At 42.0% G+C, this 23,040-nt stretch overlaps 1 protein-coding gene across 3 annotated transcripts in view; it reads right to left on the bottom strand.

Moving 5' to 3' along the window:
- Positions 1-23,040, bottom strand: part of SCUBE1 (signal peptide, CUB domain and EGF like domain containing 1) — a 193,620-nt gene that overhangs the window by 139,042 nt on the left and 31,538 nt on the right. For all 3 annotated transcript variants that reach the window (XM_079975127.1, XM_079975128.1, XM_079975129.1), the window contains exons 3-4: positions 20,475-20,603; positions 9,501-9,635 (exon numbers count right to left, since the gene is read on the bottom strand). In XM_079975127.1, the coding sequence (XP_079831253.1) occupies positions 9,501-9,635; positions 20,475-20,603 (264 nt within the window). The remainder of the gene's footprint in view (positions 1-9,500; positions 9,636-20,474; positions 20,604-23,040) is intronic.

Genomic DNA, 23,040 nt, shown 5'->3' with positions numbered 1-23,040 from the left:
CCAATCAACCTAAGTACTGTATCAAACTCCAAAATCCAGTAGTTTTGGGCATATAAACTGACTCCTATACATGCATTGAAACCTCCTGCAAAAATTAGGGCTGCAGCAGGACATGAAGATTGCAATTTTTTTTGTCTAATATTGTCCAAGTATTGTTTACAATTGATTTTTTTAGAATAAAGTGGCATGCAAACATTCTCTGCATACATCCCAGACCTTTAAAGCACATCCAAACTACATGCCCCCTCCCCAAATTCTGGGAACTGTAGTTTATCCACCGCAGACCCACAATTCCCAACACCCTTAACAAGCTACAGTTCTCAGGATTCTTGGGGGGGGGGGTGTGATTTGGGTGTGCTTTAAAGTGTGGTGTGAATGTAGTCACCGACTACCATCAGATCAGTAAGTACAGTAAATTTAGCAGGCTTACAGGGAATCATAGGTGTTATAATTGTGTTAACATTTGTTGAAATAAAACATGCTAAGCCTTCAGTGGGACTCCCTCTCTTACTACAGAGAGGGGCTGCCAGAATGTGGCACCTCAAGCTATTAAGCACTATGGCTTCCGATTGCCAAATATCCTGTAGAAGTAGAATGTCAAAACGACTTTTAAAAATTCAGAAACTGTTTATCATGTTGCTTAGAAGACCAGTCTGCTATATCCAAGTGTTTTAGCCCTAATTCACTTGGGGCTCTACATTTATTTATTCCTCTTTGCTGAAAAACTCCATGTCTAAAAAACCTCACATCAATTTTTATTAACAAAGGAGACCTGCTCTGAGTGCTCATTTGTGCCAATAACAATTTGACTTCAAAAGTAGAAACTTCAACAGAGGAAAGTAGTTCCGTGAAAATGAGGAGACTGATAAAACAAGTAAGCTGAAAGGGCAAGTCAAGAGGGTCAAATCTCTCCATTTCTTTGGAGTTATCAAAAGCAACAACAATAGCAGCTCAGCTCGAAGGCCCAAGCAATGGCATAAGGATGTTGGTATGGTGACAACCAAAATTAAGGAAGCTATAAGAGCCATGAAGGAATACTTCATCGTCCACCTTAATAAATTGTGATAATTATTTTATCACAGTACTCAGCAAGTGGTTTTCATTAAGACTCCAATCTACTATTCCCTGTTCTATTGGATATTTTTCTACTAGTATTCAGGACAAAAATGTGAACAATTCATGATAAATAAGTAACCCCAAATCTGTTAGATAATATTAGGTACCATCCTCCACATTCCAGAGATAGAAGATATTCTGGTACTGTACCAAAAACCATCCCCAGCCAAGCATATTGAGGTAAGCTCAGACATAGTACTGAAGTTCCAGAAACTGACTCTTGGAGAACTTTGTGCAACCCATGGATTAGAAATCACATTGTTTTAGTTATATTTTGTGGTTTTAAATGTTTATATGAATGTTTATATTGGACGGCACTATATAAATATTTTAAATCAATCTTCCCCAGTCTGGTGCCCTCCAGATGTAACTACAATTCCCACCAGCCCCAGCTAGGATGGGGCATGGGATGGTGGGAGTTATAATCCAATCCAGGTTGGGGGAGGCTCCTTTGAGCAAACACCTACATCACAAAATTATAGAACTGTAGGAATCTCAAATAAAGCATGCATGAACAATGGCTTTAAAACCTACAAGGAAAGAGAGCCCACCACTATCACATTGCCTCTCAAACTCCTCTTATCCAGGCTAAACATCCCCACTCTCCTCAACCGTTCCTCATAAGGATGATTTCCAGACCCCTGATCATGTTTCAGTTTGTCAATATCCTTCTTAAATTGTGATGCTCAGAACTGGACACAGGACTCCAGGTGTTGTCTAACTAACGCAGAATAGAGTGAGACTATTACGTCCCTTGATTAGGACACTCTACTCCAGCTGATGCAAAAAATAGCATTAGCTTTTTTGCTGCTGCATCTCACTGTTGACTCATGTTAAATCTGTGGTATACAGTGGTACCTCAGGTTACATACGCTTCAGATTACATACGCTTCAGATTACATACGCTTCAGGTTACAGACTCCGATAACCCAGAAATAGTGCTTCAAGTTAAGAACTTTGCTTCAGGATAAGAACAGAAATCGGGCTCCGGCGGCGTGGCGGCAACGTGGAGGCCCCATTAGCTAAAGTGGTGCTTCAGGTTAAGAACAGTTTCAGGTTAAGTAGGGACCTCTGGAACGAATTAAGTACTTAACCCGAGCTGCCACTGTACTAAGAACCCTAGATCCTTTTCATATGTACTACTGGCAAGCCAGGTGTCCACCATCTTATATTTGTGCAGCTGGTTCTTCCTGCCTAAGTGTAGAACCCTATTGAAATTCATTTTGTTAGTTTCAGCCTAGCTTTCCAATCTGTTAATATTATGAGGGACTTTGTCAAAAGTCTTACTGAAATCAAAATACACTAGAACCACAGCATTCCCCTGATCCAATAAGATTGTAACTTTACTGAAAAAAGAAATGAGAGTAGTCTCATCTAGCATGACTTGTTTTGGAGAAACTAATGCTGGGTCTTAGTAATCACAGCATCCTTTTCTAATTTCTCATAGACTGACCCTTTAATTATCTCCTCTAGGACTTTTCCTGGTATTGACGTCAAGCTGACCAGTCAGTAGTTAACTGGGTCTCCCCCCCCCCCATTTCTGAGTATGTTTCTGAGCACAATTTGAAGTGTTGGTGCTGACCTCTAAAGCCTGAAATGGCCTCGGACCAGTATACCTGAAGGAGCATTTCCATATATATATATATATATAATATTTATTCAAAATTTAAAAATAACAAAAAGAAGAAAAGAAAATTACAAAATACAAAATACAAAAAGACATAACAACACCAAAAGAGAAAAATAAAAATAGAAAAAACTAATTAATCCTTTGCATAACTTTCTTCCTTTACTTATTTTCTTGACCTCCTCTCACCTCCCAATTTTGTATTCGAATTCAGATCGTTATTTCAGCAAATCCTTCCAACCTTATTTTCATTTAAGTAGTTTAACATAACATATTACAATTTAACATCCTCTCTTTTCGTCAATTTCATCAACTCGTCTTTACTTAGTCCTTTATGTCATTTCAACCAAAACCATCTAGTTTTCTTTTTCCAACATCTTTCTAACAGTCCTTAATTTTACAATATTTTTGAAGATATACTTTAAATTTTTTCCAATCTTCTTCCACTGACTCTTCTCCCTGGTCCCGGATTCTGCCGGTCATCTCAGCCAATTCCATATAGTCCATCACCTGAAGGAGCATTTCCACCCCTAACCTCCCCCCCCCCCCGAGAAGTGAAGTTACAGGGAACCAGGCAGAGGGCTTTCTTGGCAGTGGCGCCCTCCCTGTGGAACCCCCTCCTTTCAGATGTCAAGGGGATAAAGAACTACACACTTTTAGAAGACATCTGTGAAGATGGGGACAACATTTGCTCGCCTCCAGTCTGCAGGGACCTCACCTGTTCTCCAAGCATTATCAAAGTTTATATACAGTGGCTCAGATATTATATCTGCAAGCTCCTTTAGTACCCTTAGGTGCAGCTCATTAGACCCTGGAGATCTGAAATCAATTAAAGTAGCTAGTTGTTTCCCTACCAGCTCTTTTCCTATCTAGCTTCCCTAACTGGTTGCTATTCAGGATTTCCTGACTGCCATAAAAATTGTAGGGCTCTTTCTGGGAAATACAGGCGTGACATACGGATTTATTTTTTTGGTTTGCACTGTCCTGGAGACAGATAGGGATATGGTGAATGTAATGATTTATCTTTCCCAGGGATAAATCATTATCTAGAGAAGGTCCAGATTTTTGCAGTCTATCTGTAGGGACAGATCAGTTATTATCAAGAGATTCAACTAAGTTCCAGAAAGCTCCAAGGGATCTACTGAAAGATACTGATAATAATAATAATAATAATAATAATAATAATAATAATAATAATTTATTATTTATACCCCGCCCATCTGGCTGGGCCTCCCCAGCCACTCTGGGCGGCTTCCATAGAAAGCAAAAATACAATAAAATATCACACGTTAAAAACTTCCCTGAACAGGGCTGCCTTAAGATGTCTTCTGAATGTCAGGTAGTTGTTAATCGCTTTGACATCTGCTGGAAGGGCGTTCCACAGGGCGGGCGCCACTACCGAGAAGGCCCTCTGCCTGGTTCCCTGTAGCTTTACTTCTCGCAGTGAGGGAACCGCCAGAAGGCCCTCGGCGCTAGACCTCAGCGTCCGGGCAGAATGATGGAGGTGGAGACGCTCCTTCAGGTATACTGGACCGAGGCCGTTTAGGGCTTTAAAGGTCAGCACCAACACTTTGAATTGTGCTCGGAAACGTACTGGGAGCCAATGTAGGTCTTTCAAGACCGGTGTTATATGGCCTCGGCGGCCGCTCCCAGTCACCAGTCTAGCTGCCGCATTCTGGATTAGTTGTAGTTTCCGAGTCACCTTCAAAGGTAGCCCCACGTAGAGTGCATTGCAGTAGTCCAAACGGGAGATAACCAGAGCATGCACCACTCTGGCGAGACAGTCCACAGGCAGATAGGGTCTCAGCCTACGTACCAGATGGAGCTGGTAAACAGCTGCCCTGGACACAGATTTGATCTGTGCCTCCATGGACAGCTGTGAGTCCAAAATGACTCCCAGGCTGCGCACCTGGTCCTTCGGGGGCACAGTTACCCCATTCAGGACCAGGGAATTCTCCACACCTGCCCGCCTCCTGTCCCCCAAAAACAGCACTTCTGTCTTGTCAGGATTCAACCTCAATCTGTTAGCCGCCATCCATCCTCCAACCGCCTCCAGACACTCACACAGGACCTCCACCGCCTTCACTGGTTCTGATTTAAAGGAGAGGTAGAGCTGGGTATCATCCGCATACTGATGAACACCCAGCCCAAACCTCCTGATGATCTCTCCCAGCGGCTGCATGTAAATGTTGAAAAGCATGGGGGAGAGGACAGAACCCTGAGGCACCCCACAAGTGAGAGCCCAGGGGTCTGAACACTCATCCCCCACCATCACTTTCTGAACACGGCCCAGGAGGAAGGAGCGGAACCACTGTATGACAGTGCCCCTAGCTCCCAGCCCCTCAAGACGGTCCAGAAGGATGTTATGGTCGATGGTATCAAACGCCGCTGAGAGATCCAGCAGAACTAGGAAACAGCTCTCACCTTTGTCCCTAGCCCGCCGAAGATCATCAACCAGTGCGACCAAGGCAGTTTCAGTCCCATGATGAGGCCTGAATCCCGACTGGAAGGGATCCAAATGGTCCGCTTTTTCCAGGCGTGCCTGGAGTTGTTCGGCCACCGCTCGCTCAATCACCTTGCCCAAGAATGGAAGATTTGAAACTGGGCGATAGTTGGCCATCGTGGCCGCATCTAAAGATGGTTTTTAAAGAAGCGGTTTAATAACCGCCTCTTTCAGCGGGTCTGGGAAGGCTCCCTCACGGAGGGAAGCATTCACCACCCCACGAAGCCCATCGCCCAGTCCTTCCCGGCTAGCTTTTATAAGCCAGGATGGGCAAGGATCCAGGAGACAGGTGGTTGGCTTCACTCGTCCAAGCAGCCTGTCCACATCCTCGGAGGTAACAGATTGGAATTGATCCCACTCAACTTGACTAGACAGAACTCTAGCACTCTCCCGCCCCGGCCCTGCTCCCACGGTGGAGTCTACTTCTTCCCGAATCTGAGCGATTTTATCTGCAAAAAACTTTGCAAAATCATTGCAGGAGAACATGTGGCCCGTACTGGGCCCCGATGTTGCAGGTGGTTCCACTAAATTGTGAACCACCTGAAAAAGTCTCCTGCTGCTGTTTTCTGCAGATGCAATAGAGGCGGTGAAGAAATTCTTCTTCGCCGTCGCTATCGCCACTTGGTAGGCTCGACGTTGAGCTCTAACCTGTGTCCGGTCAGATTCGGAATGAGTTATCCGCCACCGGCGCTCTAGCCGTCTCAACGATTGTTTCATTGCCCTCAGATCCGTGGAAAACCACGGGGCTGTCCGGGCTCCATGCAATCGGAGAGGGCGCTTCGGAGCCAAACAGTCAATAGCCCTGGTTAACTCCACATTCCAGCGGGCCACCAGGGAATCAGCTGAAAGGCCATCAACATGGGATAAAGCATCCCCTACCACTCTCTGGAAACCATTTGGATCCATTAAGTGGCGGGGGCGGACCATCCGAATTGGTCCCACCTCCCTGCAGAGGGGATGGGTCGCAGAGAAGTCCAGTTGCACCAGGAAGTGATCTGACCATGGCACTTCTTTCATTTCGCTTTTACTTAGTGTCAGATCACCAACATCCATAGAGGTAAACACCAGGTCCAAGGCATGTCCGCGACTATGGGTTGGGCCAGACTTATACAGGGACAGCCCCATGGAGGCCATGCTTTCCACGAAGTCCCGAGCAGCCCCTTGTAAGGTCATGTCGGCATGGATGTTAAAATCCCCTAGGATGACCAAGCTAGGTGTCTCCAGGAGAACATCCGCCACGACCTGAAGCAGCTCGGGCAGGGAATCCTTGGTGCAGCGGGGAGGTCGGTACACCAAAAGGAATCCTGTACTGCCCCTATTGCCCAACTTCCAGAACATGCACTCGGAAAACTGGGTCTTCCCAATAGGACGCCTGGTGCAAACTAATGACTTCCTAAAAATCACTGCAACCCCCCCTCCCCGCCCACATGACCTGGGTTGCTGTGCGTAAGAGAAACCTGGTGGACAAGCAGCGGCAAGGACAGGCCCATCTGCTTCATCCAACCAAGTCTCTGTTACACATGCCAGGTCAAGTCCTCCATCCATGATCAAGTCATGGATGGCAGTAGTCTTATGAATCATTGACCTGGCATTGCACAGCAGCACCTTCAGGTCATGTGGGTATCCCTTGCTGATTCTAGTATCCATCCGGTCAGGACCAGACCCGGAGGCAGGGATAGTCCTCAGACAACGACTAAACCTGCCTCCTCTGTAATGACATGGTCTGGTCTTAGCGTAACTCCTCCTCCTACCCGTGATCACTGAGATCGGTTGTCCCAGTGCATCCCCCCCTGTGGAACATGCCCCAGCCATTTTGTGGGCTGGGGCCCACTCCCCGGCAGCCCTGACCCCTCCCCCTAAGAACAAAATAACACCTTAAACAAACAAAACCAATAAAACAATACAAACAAAAAATGTAAAAATTACAAAACATCAAAAAAATAATTAAAAAATAATAATCCCCAAACCCAACCAAACATCCATCCCACCCCCACCCCCATGTAAAAAATTTTTTAAAAACATTTTAAAAACACTCTGCCCCTCCGGCAGTAACAACAACTGTCCTAGTGAGGCCTGTCAGGCCCCGCCCTGGGCCAGGTGGTAAGTGGCAGGAAGGAGCAGGACCCTCAGGCACTCAGGGGAGTCCTCCTGGGCAGCAGGCAGCAAGCAGCAAGCAGTCCTTGTGAGGCTTCAGGCCCCGCCCCAGGCCAGATGGTAAGTGGCAAGAGCAGGGCCCTCAAGCACTCACTCAGGGGAGTCCTCCTGGGCAGCCATGATGACTACTGATGACTGCTCTGTTGATAGCCTACTCAGCCACTGGAATAGGAGACTGACTTTGGCCACGAAACATCTCCACACAAACCTCAACAGCATCCCAATCTCTGTGGAGACCCTGGTGAGAAGGGAGGCAATCTTAGAGCAGATGGCAGAAGGTTTGGGGGGTATCAGAGCCAAGTGAAGGGCAATTCAGCTGGCAATGGTGACAAGAAATAAGTGCTTAGGCTTTTGGTCACCAATGTTTCTACTTACCTAGTTTTGTCTGTTTTTTTAAATGTCATTAAAAAATAATAAAAGCTCAGTTTGATGAGTAAGAAGTCCAAAGCACAGATCTCATCCACTCTTTATAATAGTTTTCAAATATTCACAGCGTAATTGTATGTCATTTAGGTAAATATACAGTGCCCAAAATACAAACCGGAGAGATTGTTTACCAGGAAGTTGTCAATCAGTATGATGATTGGCAACTATAATAAGGGGTACACTCAACAAAATACTCCAATTCAGTTTTTATGATGTACAATTACACTATTTGCAAGTCCAGTGGAAATTTACAGCGGTCATAGTGTTTATCATCAACATCCCATTTTATCATAATCATGACCTCGCTCTGAATTATTATTACACTCAGCATATATTTTCTCTGAATGCAAGTTGTATGCAGTTTTACCAGCCCTTATTATTTCATAGCCATCATTTTGCTATTTGCTAATTGGTACCTTTCAAAGGCCTGCAGGCAGAAAGAAATCTTAGTTACCTGGACCTCCCACATTCAAATGTTTCTATGTTTTCTGCATCCATTAGGTCCACAAACCCAGTTTTCCTATATAACATAAACCAGTTCTAGCATAATAATTTCATGCATTTATCTTCAGTTTAATGCTGAAGATAACTGAAGCTGTGTCACATTCTACCTGGTATTTCACTGATGTTTGTACCAACATAGCTAAATTATGAAAGGGAGATGCTGCCTTCAAATGTGTGGGGAACTGCACCAGGGAACCATGACTCCCCATGTATTTCTGTGTGTTCGGATGCCGCTCACATCTGATGCATGGAAAACTCCATACCAAAGATGCTCTGAAATGCTAGATGCTATTAATTTAAGAATTTTCTGCATACTGACCAGTCATCTCCCCCCCACCCCCGCCAAGTTCCCCTCCCTAGGAAGTCATCCTATTAGAATATAGGGAAAGGGCCTCTTGGATGTCATACTTACAATCCAAATTCAATGCCAAGCATACAGTTTCAATGGACATTAGACAGGCCAGATGTGAAGCTGGCTGGTTCAACAGGGAAGGGCTGTGGAGTACGGCCTAAGGTCCCTAAGACATTTGAGATATTCATAGAATCATATTGTATCTAGTTCATATGTCTTAAAGGCATCATGAAACTCCTGTGATAGGAAACTAAATAACTACTCTACCAACACACTAAACACACCATATTCCTTCTCCCCCCTCCAGTTTCCATGGTGGTATGATAAACTAGTATCCCACTCTCTCTTAAGAGTGGTAAAATAAAATCAACACAATATATTGTCAGAAATCAACATGGTGTTATGATATATCTAGGGTAAGAAACTAACAGCACACAGACAATATGTTCTCCACATCCTATTTTGCATGCTTTTCTCTCAGTTAGGTTCCTGCAATTAATTGCAAAAAGCTTCACTTTCGTGACAATGCAACTAGATGAGATCATACGAAGAGGCTGGCAATTTCTGCTATACCTTCTTGTGGAAAACAGACCTGTCCACCTCTTAACACGGTGTCATCCTAGACAGTCCCTGCATGTGTATATAAATGTGGACACGTCACTATTGCGAAAAGGTCCATAACAATATTTTTAAAAGGGAAATGCCACTAGAGATACCAAACATTTAACGACCCAACAGAATGAACTTAGTATGGTGTACAACCATGGCTGAATTATGACTGGCAGTATTGTTGCCTGGATCACTGACTGGAAACTTACCATTGGAGCGGTGAATACAGGTGTGCTGGTTATCACTTAGGAAAAAGCCTTCTTTGCACTGGCATTCATAGCTTCCCATAGTATTGACACAGATCTGCTGGCAGCCACCATTGTTATCCAGACATTCGTCAACATCTAAAGAAAGGTATTTTGATAAGGGCTGTTAGCAAACATGGAGAAAGAGTATGTCTATAGTCAGAATCCAGCAAATCACCATCCTGGCCCAATTCAGATATAACAACCTTGGTTTGACAAAGTGAGTGAGAACAAGTGCTGTGCCCAAGTGCCTCCGACCTTCTCTTCCATGTCATAATGCAAAACATTGTGGTTTGTCAAATGACAGTTTCACACTACATGGCAAGTGGGAAATCATGCAGCCTTTTTTGTTGTTTTTCTTCAATACAAAGGCAGAGTCAGATCAAAACATGGCTGCTTAGGGAGGAGCCCCAATTAATCTTCTGATCTTGGAGAACCAAAAATTCACCAGGTCTTGAGCAGAAGGTTTGAGAGATTCTTTTGTAAGATAAGCAGACCTAGGGGTTGGTGGGTGAGGCCTAAGGACTCTGATAAATTTGAAGGCATATAGATAGGCATCTGCAAGTAATACATAAAGTAATGATTCTTTTGAAATTCGGGGCCTTCCCTTTCTCCCAGACATCTTCCACCTTTAACTCAGAACTACAGTGCTGCTACAATTTGTAAAATGGAAATACAGTGGTGCCTCGCAAGACGAAAAGAATCCGTTCCACGAGTCTCTTCGTCTAGCGGTTTTTTCGTCTTGCGAAGCAAGCCCATTGACGGCTTAGCGGATTAGTGCTATTAGCAGTTTAGCGGCTTTTAGCAGCTTATCGGCTTATCGGCTTAGCGGATAAGCGGCTTAGAAAAAGGGGGGGAAAGGGGGGAAAAAACCGCAGGAACTCACAAGACATTTTCGTCTTGCGAAGCAAGCCCATAGGAAATTCGTTTTGTGAAGCACCTCCAAAACGGAAAACCCTTTCGTCTAGCGAGTTTTCCGTCTTGCGAGGCATTCGTCTTGCGGGGCACCACTGTAGCAATGACTTTTCTCACAGATTAAAAATGTGTTATTGGATTAGACCACAATCCCACCTAGTTCTTCACTGTGCTTTCAGCACTGCAAATGGAACAGAACTTGGTATTTACAAGCTGGGCATGAAGATGATGTTCCCAGAGCCACACCAGCTCTTCTATTAAAAAACTATTTGCATGACTTCTGTGTTTGGCCAGGAAGGGGATGGCAGGATGGAGAAGATACCATGAAGAGCCGTTGTCCACTAACACATTCCCCTCCTAAGCCCCCAAAGTGCCACATTTACTGAAGAAGTCCAGGTTTGTATTTTTTTTAAAAAATAGTATTTATTCAAATTTTAAAGATTACAAAGAGAAACAAAAAAATAAAAATAAAAAAGACATAAGAAATACAAACAAACAATTAAAAAAAACACAGATCAAACCTTTACATAGCTTTCTTTCCTTTACTTATTTCCTTGACCTACTCACACCTCCCTTTTTTGTATTCTAGTTCAGTTAGATGTTTCAGCAAATCCTTTCCAGCTTTGTTTTTATCCTAATAATTTATCTTAATATACTGTAATTCTCGTCTTTCACCAATTAATAAATCAATTTTAACCTAATCCTTTATATCATTTCTGCTAAAACCACATTACTTCATTCCAACAACCTTCTAACATTCCTTAATTTTGCAATGTTTCTGTAAATAAACTTTAAATTTTTTCCAATCTTCTTCCACCGACTCTTCACCTTGGTCTCGGATTCTGCCAGTCATTTCCGCCAGTTCCATATACTCCATCACTTTCATCTGCCATTCTTCCCGGGTGGGTAAATCTTGTGTAAGAAGTCCAGGTTTGTAGTACAAATACATAGCTATGCATGACCAATCCTAACACAGGAGGAAGGCCTAAACTGATAATTTAATTTTTCCCTATTTTAAGATGATTTTAAAAACCAATTAAATCTCAAACCCAATGCTGGCCTCTAGATTTTGATTAACTACATTGGGGTGGCCTTTAAATTAAGTGTTAAATTAAGTGTCTTCTTTTTATCAAACAACGCTTAAACTTGGGGTGGATTTGACCATCCATGAGCTGCTCTCAGCACGATGTATTTCACTTACACAACCTGGAATAACCTTTGGAAAGCAAAGTTCCATGGTATGTTAAAAGCAGTAGCCAATTGCTTATCCAATGTAAAGTGCATTGAATTTTGTTGTTGTTGTTTTTTAGTCGTTTAGTTGTGTCCGACTCTTCGTGACCCCATGGACCAGAGCACGCCAGGCACTCCTGTCTTCCACTGCCTCCCGCAGTTTGGTCAGACTCATGTTTGTAGCTTCGAGAACACTTCGAGCATTGAATTTACTAGCCTGAAATTATCTGTCATCGTCACAATAATGTAATTGGGTACTCATCTCTTTTCACAGTCCTAACCCCAAGCCTTTCAAATTTAGGCAATTTAAGTTCACTTAGTGAGGCTATTTGAGGAAGCAAATTGTTTTCTGGATCATTCAGGCACTGGCTAAAAAGGCATAGGTATTGCTGAAGCACTTTAAAAATCAATACATAAATGGAAGCATCTTTTTACAGATACTGACACCGCCCTAAGTAATGAAAAACCTTGTTCCTGCCATTTTGCAGACTGTAAAAGCTGCTCAGTCTATCTGCTTAGCATCCACTTGAATTACATCCAGCTTCTTATAACAATGTTTGCCACAACTCAATCATAAAAATAAAAATCTAAATAAAACTTAATCAAGTTGAAACTAAAGGGGTCAGCTTTATTGCACTCAGATCCTCTTTGACGGCTTCCTAAAGGCACGTGGTTCGCCCCTTTGGAGAACAAATGGGTCTTTCACCTGATGCAGAAGGGCTCTGCTTATGTTCTGAGTTGCACCCTTACTCTGCAGCATGCTTCCCCAAACTGGTGCCCTCCAGATGTGTTGGTGTTTTAGTTTCTAGTTCCCCATCCAGCCAAGGCTACATAAACTGAAACCTGTTTTTATTTGTGTTTGGCCACTATCTGGATCAAGGCACGAAACCCAAGATTTGTCTTCTGTTTCAGCAAGGTAATATTTTGACTTTTAAAACAACTACTGCTTGCAGTGTTGGGTTTAGTATTTCTGGCAAAGCCCTTATTTTACATTAGCCACTTATTTCCTTTTAGTTTCAACTGAGTAATAATATTTGGAAAATAGTAAATGAGACAATGTGGTATCAAACAGTGGAGAAGGACTTGTTTACAGGCTTAAAGTAGTTAATAATGGCCGATTGTCCCCAAATGACCTCTAAAACTTCTGAGCAAGTGCCAAGTTTAAAAGATTACTTTTAAAAGTTGTAAAGCCTACTTCATGTTCATATCATTAAAGTTCTCCATGGCTTGCCCACACATCCCTAGCAATTTTGCTCAGTCCTTCAACACCACTCCTGGCAAGGTGACTGAAAGTCTCCTGCTCCCTAAATACTCCACTCTTTCTTCCTTCCTTCCTTCCTTCCTTCCTTCCTTCCTTCCTTCCTTCCTTCCTTCTTCTGAGGACTAGAACTGCTTCTGAGAGAGAACACCTGATCTTTAAGGTAGAAGGTAACTTATTACTTCAACTATATATAAAGATGTGACAGGCTGAAACACAATAGTGAATGCACAGCTTTTCTTAGACTTCAGTTGCTAAAAATCAGTTGTGTCACTTCAGGTTCTAGAGTAGGTGGTAAAATGCTTAACTCAGTTTCGGTTACTTCCCTCTCATTCCTTTACTTAGTTATGACAGGGTGTGACAGGTTTTAGTGATTGCCTTAAGGAAATACCTAATTAAAAGGTATCTCATAAAGCCACCATTAGGATTACTATTTTTGAAGTCAGTGAAACAGGAGGGAGCAGGGGAACCATTCCTGTTTATAATCGGAGACCATCCAGCTGACATTGTCTTGCCTCACCTGAGGCCCAGCTGGTGCACCTGGCTTCTCCCTGTCTACTCTTGGAAGACCTGGAAGGAAGGGAGTTTGGGAAATAAGATGGCAGCATGGGCTGCTAGACGTCCCCCTCTAGCTGGGTGGGCTCTGGAGAATGAGAAGAGAAACACACTCGCAAGGCTTGATTTGGAGAATCTTTCTCGCAATGGGGCACAGCCTGCATGGGAGCCTTTAACATAGTGGGATGAGGTGTGAACCTGTGGTTTTATTTTTAATCTAAGCAAATAGAGAGAGCATGGATGGGGAGCTGGTGGCTCTCCAGATCTTGTTAGACTCCAGTTCTTGCTGGCACAACCAATGACCAAGGATGATGGGAGCTGGACTCCAGCCACACTTGGAGGGCCACAGGTCAGCCCCCCCACGCTCTGATTTAGAGGCTTCTGGTGCTTCTTATGCGCAGCAAACAGCTTATCTAGCCACCCCCCACCACTACCTGATGTTTAATGACTGTTGGGATTCTCTCGGACATCTAGAAATGACATTTGCTAATAACTTGCTTAGAGATTGGGTACTCCAGACTTTCAGGAACACTCCCGGGTCATTTATGCACTGCACATTTTCTGTAATAAAATCATCAACAGGGAAGCACGGCCAAAGGGTGAAATGTCAGTGACAAGGGCACATCTCCAAACTTCCTCAAACATTATCCTGGGAGTCCCAACCACACTGAATTGACCAGGGATGCACACAGCAGTGTTTATGTGTGTTTGTCATCCATATTTTGAAATTTAAACATGCTTTCAAAAACACCATAGCTGAGGCAACCATGAGTCTAGTCAGTCACACTTAGGTTGTAATGTGGGATTCTCATCAATCAGGTTTAATGCATCAGAAACAAAATATTGTACAGAAGGAGAATTAAGCAAGAGGCCTCTTTTTTTCATTTCCTCTTACAAATATTTTATGTTTATACAATACACAAATCTTTCCCAAAGTTGTTTGGTTTTTGTTAACAACATTCCGTGTTTTAACACAGGGGGGAAAACCCAAGTTGAGCTGTTGGATAATAAAAAGACAAACAAACACCAGCAACAGAAACATTCATTTGGGGTTCTTATTACCCACACGTTGCACACAGCTGTCCGAAGAAAGAAGAAAAACAAAGCAAAAAAAATCAAAATGGAAGAAAAAAGCTTTGCTCTCTTTAATCACAGCAGTGATTATGCAATGTTAAATCAATTAATGCTACAACTTGTTGACATTTCACATCTGGTAGTTTATGAAATGATTTCCTACAAAACTGTAAATCTTCTCTCAATTGATGTTTTGGAAATTATTGCAATGCTTCACTTTAAAAGTGCCAGAAGTCAGGTAAAGCCTATTTTGTGAAAGGTTTTGAAGCAGCAAATAACCTTCCCATGTACAGATGTGAAATGCACATAAACTACAGGAATGAAGACAAAGTTACCAGCAGTTGACGTGCTGCTAAAAGAATACTAAAGTTTCTTAGGTTTTTTTGTTTAACCATATATTTGTATGGTCATAGTGCTGCTGTTGCAATTCCTCAGGCTCTGACAAGACAGCGGATCCTACCCTACCTGTTAAAACCAATGGTTTTTAGCATACTTAGCAATCTAAACCTCCCACAAATGTTATGTTACTGCAGTGCCCAACCTGGCAGTCTTCAGATGTCTTACATTACAGCTCTCAACAGAACTCCCACCATCCCTAGTTAGCATGGCCAATGGCCAAGAATGATGGCAGTTGTGGTCCAAAATATATGGGTGGTGTCAGGTTGGAAAAGGCTGTTTTAGACTAAGACCATTGGCCTTTTTCATGCTCTACCGCACTATGCACATCAATAGTGCTGAATAAATAATGATAATGTTTGCATCAATCAGTTCTCATACTGCAGTGACAACAATGCAACAACAGAATACTCTTGCTCTTTATAAGCAGAGAATAAAAAAAAAATCATATTAAGGACTGACCGGAACTGCCGATTTGGAAATAATACCCTGGTCCTATGCATGGTTACTCAATGGAGCTTTCTCTCTAACAAATATGCACAAGACTGCAACCATGTAGTCCAATCCTTTACATGTTCGCTTGTGCAGCCCAAGGACATCAATTAAACCTACATCAAATGATTGCACCCAGAAAATAAATCTGAGAAGCCAGTATTGAAGAGCTATTGTTTTTTTTTTCTACTTCAACAGATCGTGCTGATTTTATGAAGGCATTTTTAAGTCTTTCCATTTACGTGTAAAATAAGAAGGCTTAACATATTTTGCACCGGAGTCCCCAATGCTCAGCTGATATTTGACCTCACCAGTGGAAAGGAATGATGGGAAATGTCAGCATGTACGTACCCAAACACACACACACACACACACTCCCCAAAGTGTGAGAGGAAGGAGGGAAAATCAATTAATCAATAAGTCAATGAAAAAGAAAATCAAACAAAAGAGAACATCTGGACAAACATGCTACTAGCTTGTAAGAAAACAAAGTATTTCCCTCATGCCCAGGAACAGAAAGTTTATTTCACCACTGGTTTCAAATGAAGTCTTAAAGAAACCCGTGTTTCATGAGGCTAAATATTAATCTTGTGTCCACTGAACTGAACTTAAAATAATAATCTTCACGAAGAACTACTGCAATTTCAAGTGATTACAATGCTAAAAGCAATTATATTTAACCAGATGAGAATCTCACCATAGTTTAAATTCCCCACTGTGTCGTTTCTTGTTATATTTCAGAAATTCCTCAATAAAAATGTCAAATAGAAAATGAGTTGAGTTCCTCTAAGGACAGACTTGGAACTCTTCCAATATAAATGTGTAGCCAAGGAATCTCAACCAAAAAGGGCAGAAAGAAAGCTTGCTCATTTAGAGTACAAAGAAAAAAGATTTAAATAGGAAAGAGGGGGTAGATGACCCATCAATCTCATCTTCTCTAACCCATACTCCTCTTATTAAAATGGAGAAAGCATTTCAAATTTCTTATGAACTATGGTTTAAAAGAGCATTCTTCAAAACTTTTCAAAACCTGGGACTCACCAACACATGCATATCTTTACAAAATATAATAATAATAATAATAATAATAATAATAATAATAATACGCCGCCTATCTGACTGGGTTTCCCCAGACACTCTGGGCAGCTACCAACAAACATAAAAGCATAATAAAACATCAAACATTAAAAACCTCCTGATACAGGGCTGCCTTCAGATGTCTTCTAAAAGTCAGATAATTGTTTATTTCCTTGACATTTGATGGGAGGGCGTTCCACAGGGCAGGCACCACCACTGAGAAGGCCCTTGGCCTGCTTCCCTGTAACTTCACTTCTCTCAGGGAGGGAACTGCCTGAATAAAGCTGCATTTCCCTCGAGAGGTTGTGGGCTCTCCTTCCTTGGAGGTTTTTAAGCAGAGGTTGGATGGCCATCTGTCAGGGATGATCTAGTTGAGATTCCTGCATAGCAGGGGTTTGAATGAGATGACCCTCAGAATCCCTTCCAGCTCTACAATTTTACAATTCTACAATTACTGCTTGTTCCAATTGTCATGTTCACAAACTAAATGAATGTTTTATGTTTCATGATCTGTGGTCTAGCTGGATCGTAAGGTACAATGTGTCTCACTCCAAATCTTATGCATAAAGGTAAACTGGGTAATACTACGAAGGACAGTCCTGCTACTACCTAAGTCAGCAGGTGGTGGTAGAAGAAACCTTAGAAAAACAATCTGGGCTCCATGGAGGAAAGCCTCTGAGAGAGCGATCCCGGGAATATAACAATTTGGTGGCGTTCAAGTGTATATGATTTTAATGGTGTCTCTGAAAAATTTTACACATCACTTGGGAAGACAGGCGAACTAATATCAGTGTACTGGAAGACGCAAAGATCACCAGTGTTGAAGCAATGATTCTTCAACATCAACTTCATTGGACTGGTCATGTTGTGCGGATGCCTGATGATCGTCTTCCAAAGCAACTACTCTATTCCGAGCTTAAAAATGGAAAGCGTAATGCTGGTGGTCAACAAAATAGGTTTAAAGACTGTCTCAAGGCAAAATGTAGTATAAACACCGACAACTGGGAAACACTGGCCTGCGAGTGCTCCAGTTGGAAAACAGCCTTTACCAAACTCAGGACACAAGGGAGAAACGTGCTAAGAGGAAGGCACGCTTGGCAAATCCACATCGTGATCAACTCCCTCCCGGAAACCAATGTCCCCACTGTGGAAGGACGTGTGGGTCCAGAAATGGCCTCCATAGTCACTTACGGACTCATTGTTAAAACCATGTTTATGGAAGGCTATCTTACTCAGCTATGAGTGATCGCCAAAGAAGAAGAAAAAAGAAGATGATTTTAATGTATGGGAAATAAAATTGTGAGAGTGGGATTGCGATTTAGTAGTGTGAGATGTAACATCTGTGAAATAAGGAAATAAAATAATAAGTGAAGTCTTGAATCACCTGGGGGCATAGTAAACAGAACTTTTAAAGAAAGGGGTTTAGAATATATGCATTCTGGTATTTATTGTTTTGTTTCATTGGGTTTCACAAGAAAGCAGGAAGATATTTCAAGTCAAAGTGGGTTTGAAGGATAGAATCAGGACTGGGATGAAGGAGAACTGAACAGAACTGGGAGGTCTAAGCACAGTGTGCTGCATATGGACTCAAGAGTCCCTTCTCTGCCCACATTGTCATGAGATGGTTTCCAACCTAACAAACGGGAAGCCTTTTTGAAGCTTTTCCTCCAGTTTTGAGACAGCAGGCAACGAATTCATATCTAACTCCCAGAGAAAGACTGTAAATAGTAGCAGTGAAACTGAATAGCAGTTGGCCAAGATCTCCAGGAAATCTAAGCTCCTCCACCCTTTAATGAAACTGACAATAGGATTTAAATTCCTTTCCAGTTTCCCTCTATGGTAAAAAGGGGGTAACTTGGTGAAAGTGGGTGGAGAAGGTTGTCAGTTTCACTTGCAGCCTATGTATATGGAGGTAATGTGAGCTAAGCGGTTTATGTGCATGTCCATTCATTGTGCATATTTACCAGGCCTCATGAAAATGTGCACATGATCTGTCCATAAAGAGGGAATTTTGTAGAGTTTTCTATACATACTCTTCAACAGGCCATGGGGCATGTAAATATTTCAGCCACATTTTCTACATTCTCTGCTCAATTCCAATAATTTCCAAGAGGCCATATTATGGACATTCTTTTGGGATTGTGCATATTCTCCAACAAACCTCAGGTACTGTTCATAGTTCAGCTAAGGTTTTCAGTCTCTAGGCAGCAACTTTTCAAAGATAAATAGAGATTCCTCCACAGACAAACCAAAGAGAAAGAAACCAAAAAAGTATGGATGAGCCCAGAAAGTGGTTTTTACACATCTCTAACCATGACTAATAAATTTAATATATCTAACTGAAACCCACATTAAAAAATATTGAGCTTATCAGGTTTTCAATCATGTTCATTAATATTTCAATCAATGTGGTTTGTAAGGACACTGATAACATTTTGTAGAATATATATGCATCCATTCACAACATTAATAATTAGATACATACATTTCAATGGAGATGTAGAAAACCACTCTTTACTTTTACCATTGTAGATAAAACCAGCAAAGATTGAGATCACTGAACACGTGCAAAATGACTAAGAACAGGATTTTATTCTCTCTTAAGTAAACAGCAACTTGATAATACTGAAGGTTGCTGAACCACCTTTTCCCCCTTTTCCCTTACAATTCTATATGTTTCAGGGAAATGACATAAACTCTAACACTTTTTAAAAGAACAGTTCTACTTGCTTAATAGTTGTACTTGCTTCTGTGATAAATGAAATTTAAAAGCTCCCATCATAAGTTGGACATGGATGGGTTCTGCAGTTCCTCTAAACAAATATTTGCTTAAAAATGTAAACAAAGCAAATAATGCAAAACTGAAAGAATTATACAAAATCTACTCCAGAAATCCCTTCTTTGCCTCCAGTCACACTGAGTGCAGATTGACATCTTGAGGAACCTTTGGCGACAGAGTGGGAAGGAATCAGTGAGAGATACACACCCTCAGAAAAATGGAAGCACCTACTAGTTGCACAGGAATATTTTTGGCTCCAAGCCAATGTTCTGTGCCATCCTATTTTAAAACCCAAAACCTTTTGGTAATTGAAGGTACAGTGGTGCCTCGCAAGACAAAAAGAATCCGTTCCGCGAGTCTCTTCGTCTAGCGGTTTTTTCGTCTTGCGAAGCAAGCCCATTGACGGCTTAGCGGATTAGTGCTATTAGCGGTTTAGCGGCTTTTAGCGGCTTATCGGATAAGCGGATAAGCGGCTTAGCGGCTTAGAAAAAGGGGGGGAAAGGGGAAAAAAACCCGCAGGAACTCGCAAGACATTTTCGTCTTGTGAAGCAAGCCCATAGGAAATTTGTTTTGCGAAGCACCTCCAAAACGGAAAACCCTTTCGTCTAGCGAGTTTTCCGTCTTGCGAGGCATTCGTCTTGCGGGGCACCACTGTATCATTACAGAAAATATCTAGCAGTCAGGGAAAGAGGAGGGCAATTTCCAGCTAGAACTAGATAGCTGTCCTTTACATATATTACCCTACAATTGCACAACCAGGGTTGGTGATTGCTAGAACATTTGAATGACTTTTAAGTGGAGCAATGAGCTGCAGGGTTGTACGCAAGCAGATACCACAGAAGGTAGACAGCAGGCATGCCTAACAGAAGTAGTTGCCAAAATACTCTAAATTACTATTCAGTAGTATTCTGTTTTAATAAAAAAATACCATTCATATAAAGCAAGTCACCTCCTCTGTGCTTGAAAGCACCTTGCAAGCAGAATGACATGAGGAAGATGCTTCAGTACGCAGTAAATGGGTCTCAGCGGAAGGTCAGCCAGTAAATTATCTTGATCTCTTTCCCGGCCTTATAGCTACATCATTGCTGGCTTTGTCTGTATACTGAATCCCGCTGAGCAGGTGAGGCGCTGACCAAGCAATTTTGCTTTCACAATAACTCACCAAGGCAGTTGTGTCCATCATGAGCCAACATGAACCCATCATAACACGTGCATCTGTAGTTGCCAGGAATGTTGATGCATTCGTGTACACAGCCTCCATTGTAGAAGTCATTTTCACACTCATCAATGTCTGAAAACAGAAGAGAAAAACCCACAATTCTGATTAGAAAAAAGAAAAATGGGGGGGGGGAGTGCATGACAAACATCATTTTATGCAGGGAAAAATAAAATGATTTACAATATAAGGTTACCTCTCACATTATAATTTCCATTAACAAGAGTGCAATAAAGTCATTCCCGTAATGCAAATCTAATGAGAAATGATATCTTCATTTGGCTACTTGAAAAAGAGCGTTGTGGGAACACTTCCTTGAAAACCATGGCTTACATTTTAGATAACAAGCTCCTCAGGTTTTCTAAAATGTACATTGAAGGCTGTGTGTGTGTGTGTGTGTGTGTGTTTAGCTATTTATCTGCAGAAGTCACGCAGCCAATGTTTTTATTTTCTTTCTCTAGAACCAGCCAAGTAACATGGGACTTTACAGAGTAACCAAACATAAAGAAAGATGCCTGACCTTAACTAAATGTCAGTAGGTAGATGACAAAACAAAGGGAAAGGAGACGCAAGCGGGAAATAAGTAAATAAATGCAGTTATATACACACAGAGAAGCTGCCATGCTAACTCAATGACCCTTGATGGTCAAGTGGGTTAGGATTCAGTGGACATTCCTGTCTGTAGGCCTCTGCCACCTTAACGGTCTGCTGCTGAAGCACAGCAAATCCTACTGCCAGGGGCAGATCTGTTGGGGTTGTAAGCCAGCCCATTCCCATTCCCTAGAGAAGAGCCGAATGTGGACACCATAGGTGTGCCAGCATGGAGCCAATGCAGCAAAACCAATGGGCAAGTAGCAGGGCTTTGTATGCAGATGTGGTTCCACAATTCCACTTGGGTTGCCCTGCCTGGCTTCCTTACTCATTAGGAAGAGGATTTATTATGCTTTGATACAGGCTTCATGGAAAAGTCAGGTTTTGAGTAAAGCTCCGAAGGAATAGCATCACACAGGTACTTTGGGTAGAAGTTTTAAGCACAAAGGGCAGCAAGAGGAAAGATGCAGAGTCCCAATAATGAAGAGCGGGACGCGGGTGGTGCTGTGGTCTAAACCACTGAGCCTCTTGGGCTTGTTGATCGGAAGGTCGGCGGTCCGAATCCCCACGACGGGGTGAGTTCCTGTTGCTCGGTCCCTGCTCCTGCCAACCTAGCAGTTCAAAAGCACAACAAAGTGCAAGTAGATAAATAGGTACCGTTCCGGCGGGAAGGTAAACGGTGTTTCCATGCGTTGCTCTGGTTTTGCCAGAAGCGGCTGAGTCATGCTGACCACCTGACCCGGAAAAACTGACCTCAGCCACTAAAGGGAGATGAGCACCACAATCCCAGAGTCGTTTGTGACTTGACTTAACTGTCAGGGGTCTTTTACCTTTAATAAACGGAGGGGGGGGGTTGTATTTTCATTGTTAAGTAAGAATGTTCTTTTAAAAATTACTGTGCAAATAATTCCCAAACGAAAAACCCTGAAGATGTTGACTGCAGATGCTGAAACTCCTAAAAGAAATTAGGTGGATAAGGTGGGAAACAAGATGGAACCTACCAAGATATAGCCATTATAACATGTCATTCTATTATCACATGCTGCTTAGAGATATGGGCTGGAAAAGAATAAATTCATGTGTTTTTGAACTTTATGTACATTAAGGACGCTTTATGGTTACAATGGAGTCATACATAAGAATAAAGAACAATAACTTTAAACAACAGTCTAGACACCCCTACCCTAAGAATTGTATCTGAGCTTGCCTGATGACAGACCTTCAAACCTGAGCTGTATTTGGACAGAATATATGTTTTTCTTTCATAGTATGCCTTTTTACAATTGGATCTGGAACTAATTTGGGAAGCATAAATTGCAATTGACTTTCAATAATTTATGTTCTTGAACCTCTGTAGAAATACAGCCATCAGGAAGCTGTCTGCCTGCATAAATCTTAAACATCTTTTCATCTAAATCAGCTATCCAATTGCAAAACGTAGCACTTGGGGAAATCATATACAGCACAGTTTGGATACTAAAATGGCTCAAAATGTAATGTTTTCATTGCTGATATGTCAGTAGTTGCCTACATGGAAATATTTATTCAGACATCTGAAGGGAATAGATATGCCTGTATAATGTTGAAAGAACACAACTTGAACTACATGATCTATCGGTAAAGAAGTATTGGAGAGGAAATAAAGCAAGGTTGCTTAAAGATTTGGAAATGTTCTATCAACATGTGGCAATTCATAATCCATATTTTTGTAATGCTTATCTCAGAACACATCAGAATGTTGTGTGTTTTCTTTAAAACAATAATAATTAGGGCTATCATTCTGTCCCATAAATTTTAGTTGATAAATCATTTTAACTGATTGATTTGTTATGCATACATAACATGAATAAAAAATGATTCTGAGGGGAGAAAGCACATTTTTCTGTCTTAAAGATAACGCATGCATGAGTCAAAATAAATA

The sequence above is a fragment of the Podarcis cretensis genome (genome assembly GCF_951804945.1).
Source record: "Podarcis cretensis genome assembly, chromosome: 5".
NCBI lineage: Eukaryota > Metazoa > Chordata > Lepidosauria > Squamata > Lacertidae > Podarcis > Podarcis cretensis.
Note: the sequence above shows the minus strand (reverse complement) of the source record. Positions and strands in the feature narration are given on the sequence as shown.